The sequence below is a fragment of the Asparagus officinalis genome, chromosome 1 (assembly GCF_001876935.1).
Source record: "Asparagus officinalis chromosome 1, Aspof.V1, whole genome shotgun sequence".
In the NCBI taxonomy this organism is placed as follows: Eukaryota; Viridiplantae; Streptophyta; class Magnoliopsida; order Asparagales; family Asparagaceae; genus Asparagus; species Asparagus officinalis.
Window position 1 is genome coordinate 49,212,675 of NC_033794.1, and position 4,286 is coordinate 49,216,960.

General features: G+C 36.0%; 1 protein-coding gene across 1 annotated transcript; it reads left to right on the plus strand.

Moving 5' to 3' along the window:
• LOC109842349 (peroxidase P7-like) lies at window positions 1,373-3,640 on the plus strand. Its single transcript, XM_020411240.1, has 3 exons — window positions 1,373-1,614; window positions 2,218-2,409; window positions 2,785-3,640. Exons 1-3 carry the CDS (start codon window positions 1,402-1,404, stop codon window positions 3,325-3,327), a joined length of 948 nt encoding a protein of 315 aa, XP_020266829.1. The 5' UTR covers window positions 1,373-1,401; the 3' UTR covers window positions 3,328-3,640.

Consider the following 4,286-nt stretch of genomic DNA (forward strand, 5'->3'; position numbering starts at 1 on the left):
AAGCTGGAATCAAACAAATTGTTGGATAGCAGGTTTCCTAATCTGTTTTGGTAACATGATTCTTAATCTTTTTTGGTAACAGGTTATTAGGATTCCTAATCTATTTTATTTTTTGGTTTTAGAATTTCTAGTCTGTTTTAGTTTTAGGTTTCTATATATATGGAACGCCTTAGAATAGATTAGACATCAGAAAAAAAAGGTTTTGAGAGAATTCTTTAGAGAGATCTCAGAGAGATTAGATCCTATTTGTGGGCATCGTAATCTTCTTGAATATTAATCAAAGAATTGTGTGGTGTGGCTCCCGAGAACGTAGGCACGATTGCCAACCTCGTTAAATCTGGTGTGTTCTTTCTTGTTTACTTTCCTGTAAGTTTTTTATCTTTTATTTGTGTGATTTTTCCTACTTTCCTACTCTCAAACACAAGGTCCGTAAGGGCAAGGGTTCGATTTGATTGTTTCGAATCCCCAACAGATGGAAATGTAGCTTCCTTAGGAGTTATTGTTTTCTTTGCTTCATTGCAATAATTATAACTATAGTTGCATAAAACATGACTAGTTTGGATTGGTTTTTAGTTGGACCAGCTGCAATGTTTCTTTAAGTATGACTAATAAATGTACTTACAGTTGTAGTTACCAAAAATTTCTAGTTATAACCAACTGGCTTGCATATATTTGAAAGAAAGTTATAGTAGCAATCTTCTAAGCAGCAAAACATTTTTAAAATCAAAATGTACCAACGCAAAAAATACTCAACAAATGTTAGTCACAAGCACTGGAAAATATATCTACGGTTGTAAATTGTAAAACTGAATGTGCAAAATAACGGTTGCATTGTAACCAAACAACCCCTTAATATATCATTATGTTTTGCAATATTCGACTAACTTATATGTAGTTTTTTGATAGCCAATTTATTGTTGAAACGTGTATATATACCTAATCCATTGGACTTTTGAAGAAAATCAAGATCTACAAATCAAATCTTATTTCAAATTAAGACTTTTATGGCTTCCCAAAATACATATATGTACTAAAAATTTTCCCAAAATTTCCCACTATAACCCGCTGACACCTCTATTACATTATAAGATAGGGAATATAAAAGGCTACAAATAACTAAACCCTAGTCATAATAATATCTTCCAAGGTCAGAGAATCTTCATAAACACATTCATCATTAAAAGAAAGTCTCCTCTTAGAATAATAATTAACTTATTCTGCCAATCAATAATAGAAATTAGAAAAAGCTTTGTTAGTGATTTGAAAAGTTCGATACCAACAAGCATAGCCCGTGTTGCATGCAACGAGCAACACTATATAAACCAACACCAAGATCAAACCCTTTCTCATCAAGCAACTTAATTAATTAACCAGTTAACTCTGCTTTCAATTTCCATAACAATGGCTTTCTCCTCTACCTTCTTTGTGTTTTCTCTCTTTTCCGTTCTTGCTTTGATTAATGCAAACGGACAGCTTTTGGACGACAAGTTCTATAAACGAACTTGTCCGAGTTTACGTGGAATGGTTAGATCGACAATGGCACGAGCTGTGAAAGATGAGAAGAGGATGGGAGCATCCATTCTTCGGCTCTTCTTCCATGATTGCTTTGTTAACGTAAGATATATATGTATAATATTAATTTATTTCTCTTCTGTAATTCAATTTTTCACTTAAATCGAACAAATGTGGGATTATACAAAAACCAAAAGTTTCTCGTATGAAAAGTAGTTGAAGAAACTTGTCTTAAATCTATCTTCTAATCACATGTTTAGTGTCATATTAACATTTGCAAATTCCTAAGATAAGTATAAATTTTTATCTTACGCATACGAATCAAATAAAAAGTTACATTATTAACTCTTTAAGACCGGCCCCTTTAACTACTCTTTGATTTACTCGTCATGTCATAACATACGCCTTAATTATGTGCATTTCAATGGAATATTAATTAATAATTCGGCATATCATGTTTGCAAAACTAAAACGACTGCGTCATGTAGTGGACCTAACATGATGATGATTGTCGGCATTATTTTTTGTAAGTGTGCCATTGTGGTTTCCACGAGCCCAACATCAAAATATTCCCATCTATTATTTTGGAATTTATAGCCAATTGAGAAATTATTAGATATTAGATATTATTATTATTATTATTATTATTATTATTATTTTGTTTCGAAGTAAATAAATCGGTGTTTATATATAATTATGAATCAGGGTTGTGATGCATCGATACTTCTTGATGACACTCCGACGTTCACGGGAGAAAAGAACGCGTTCCCTAATCGTAACTCCGTACGTGGCTTCGAAGTGATCGACACCATAAAGTCAAAAGTTGAGGCCAAATGCAAGGGCACCGTTTCTTGTGCGGATATTCTTGCTCTCGCTGCGCGTGATGCTGTCGTCTTGGTACGTAATATTATTCATAGTTAAACCCTCTTTCACGTGTCAAACATATTAATTCTACACGTGAAATGAAATTACTCCAGTGAGAGTGGAGAGTTTACTAATCCATCCGTTTAGATTGGTTAGCTAATAAAGTAGATTTCTCTCTTGATTTAATTTTGATTTGGTTTAGAAGAAAACTGGGGTCAGCCTTAAACCTGGACCAATTTTACTAAACGGAGCCTAAACATGTATTTACTTTGTTAGATAATTAAAAGGGCCGTGTAAAAATTTATTGACAGCAGAGAATAATTTAGTTGCAAGCTGAGACTACGAAAGGACTAAATGAAAATGTGAGAATAAACCAAAAATTTATACTAAATCGATACCTATGAACAGCTAGGCGGACCTTCGTGGAAAGTGGAATTAGGTCGACGGGATTCAAGGACAGCAAGTCAGAGCGCCGCCAACTCCCAACTCCCGCCCTTCTTCGTTGACCTCCCAGTCCTCATCTCTATGTTCGCCGCCAAAGGCCTCGACGCACGTGACATGACTGCCCTCTCCGGGGCCCACACAATCGGCCTAGCTGGTTGTGGCACCTTCCAACGCCGCGTCACCAATGAGTCCAACATCGATCCTCAATTTGCTTCGCTACGTCAAAGCACGTGCAGAATTAGCAACAGTCGAGCTCCCCTCGACGACGGGAGCGAGGAGAGTTTTGATAACGGATTTTACAGGAACCTCGTGGCTCGCCGAGGGCTACTTCATTCGGACCAGGAGTTGTTTAACGGCGGGTCTCAGGATTCATTGGTGAAGAAGTACAGCGAGAATCAAAAAGAGTTTGAAAATGACTTTGTCGCCGCGATGATTAAGATGGGGAGGATTGATCCCTTGACGGGAAATGAAGGAGAGATTAGATTGAATTGCGGGGTGGTGAACTAGTAAGCGTTGGCATCATCTTAATTAAAGACAGTCACTGCTGCAATTACAACAACAACTTTTAACGGCGATGTGGAGAGTTTGAAGTCACTGAAGGTTGAAATTGTTTTATTTCCTTCCATTTGTTTTGCTTTGCTAATTAAGAATTTGTTTGTTGTTCCATCGTGCAACTTTTTAAGGTTGCAAGGGACTACAAGGGTGGTCGTGTATGTACTATTGCCTTCCTCAGATGAAGAGAGATCTTAGTGATCTCTTACCTTGTATCGTTGTATTGATCTTTCACAACTTATTGATGTTTTTTTTTCGAGAAAAAAAATGGAATACCACAAAGGTATTGCAGCCAGCTAATTTAACAAACGAGGTTGTTACATGAAAAGAACATATCTTCAACCAAGAGTATGGCCTATTAGATCAACAAAAAACAACATGTCAGGAAATAAAAGAACACTCCTGTACACAAAGGAGTCCACATAATAGAAGAAAATCTTATAACAAAAAGCTAATCTTAAACCAAAAAGAAAAATAGAAGGTAGTTCTCTGAGATTAATCTTCATTCTAGTAGTATCACACTCCCCGCAAGACTCCTTCCAGTTTCCTCAGCAGCTCCAACATTTTGAACATTTCTCCTCCTAGCATCTCTTTTCTTTCTTCTTTCCTACAGTCTAGAAGCTCGAGCATGCAAGCCATTAAAACCTAGCCAAAAGGTTGAGTAAGTCACTATTTTGTTCAAAAGATCAATAGATATCGTCTACTTGTTAGCAAAAAGTGTAGGATCTGAAATAGATACAATAGAACACTAGAGGGGGGTGAATAGTGTTCTTTAAAAAATTATGTAAAGTATATTATAAATTGCAAAGAAAAATGACAATCTCAGAAATTCACAATCACAAACACAAAGTTTTATACTGGTTCCACCAATCCGGTGTACATCCAGTCCTCAAGCAAATCCCGCTTGAGAGTTT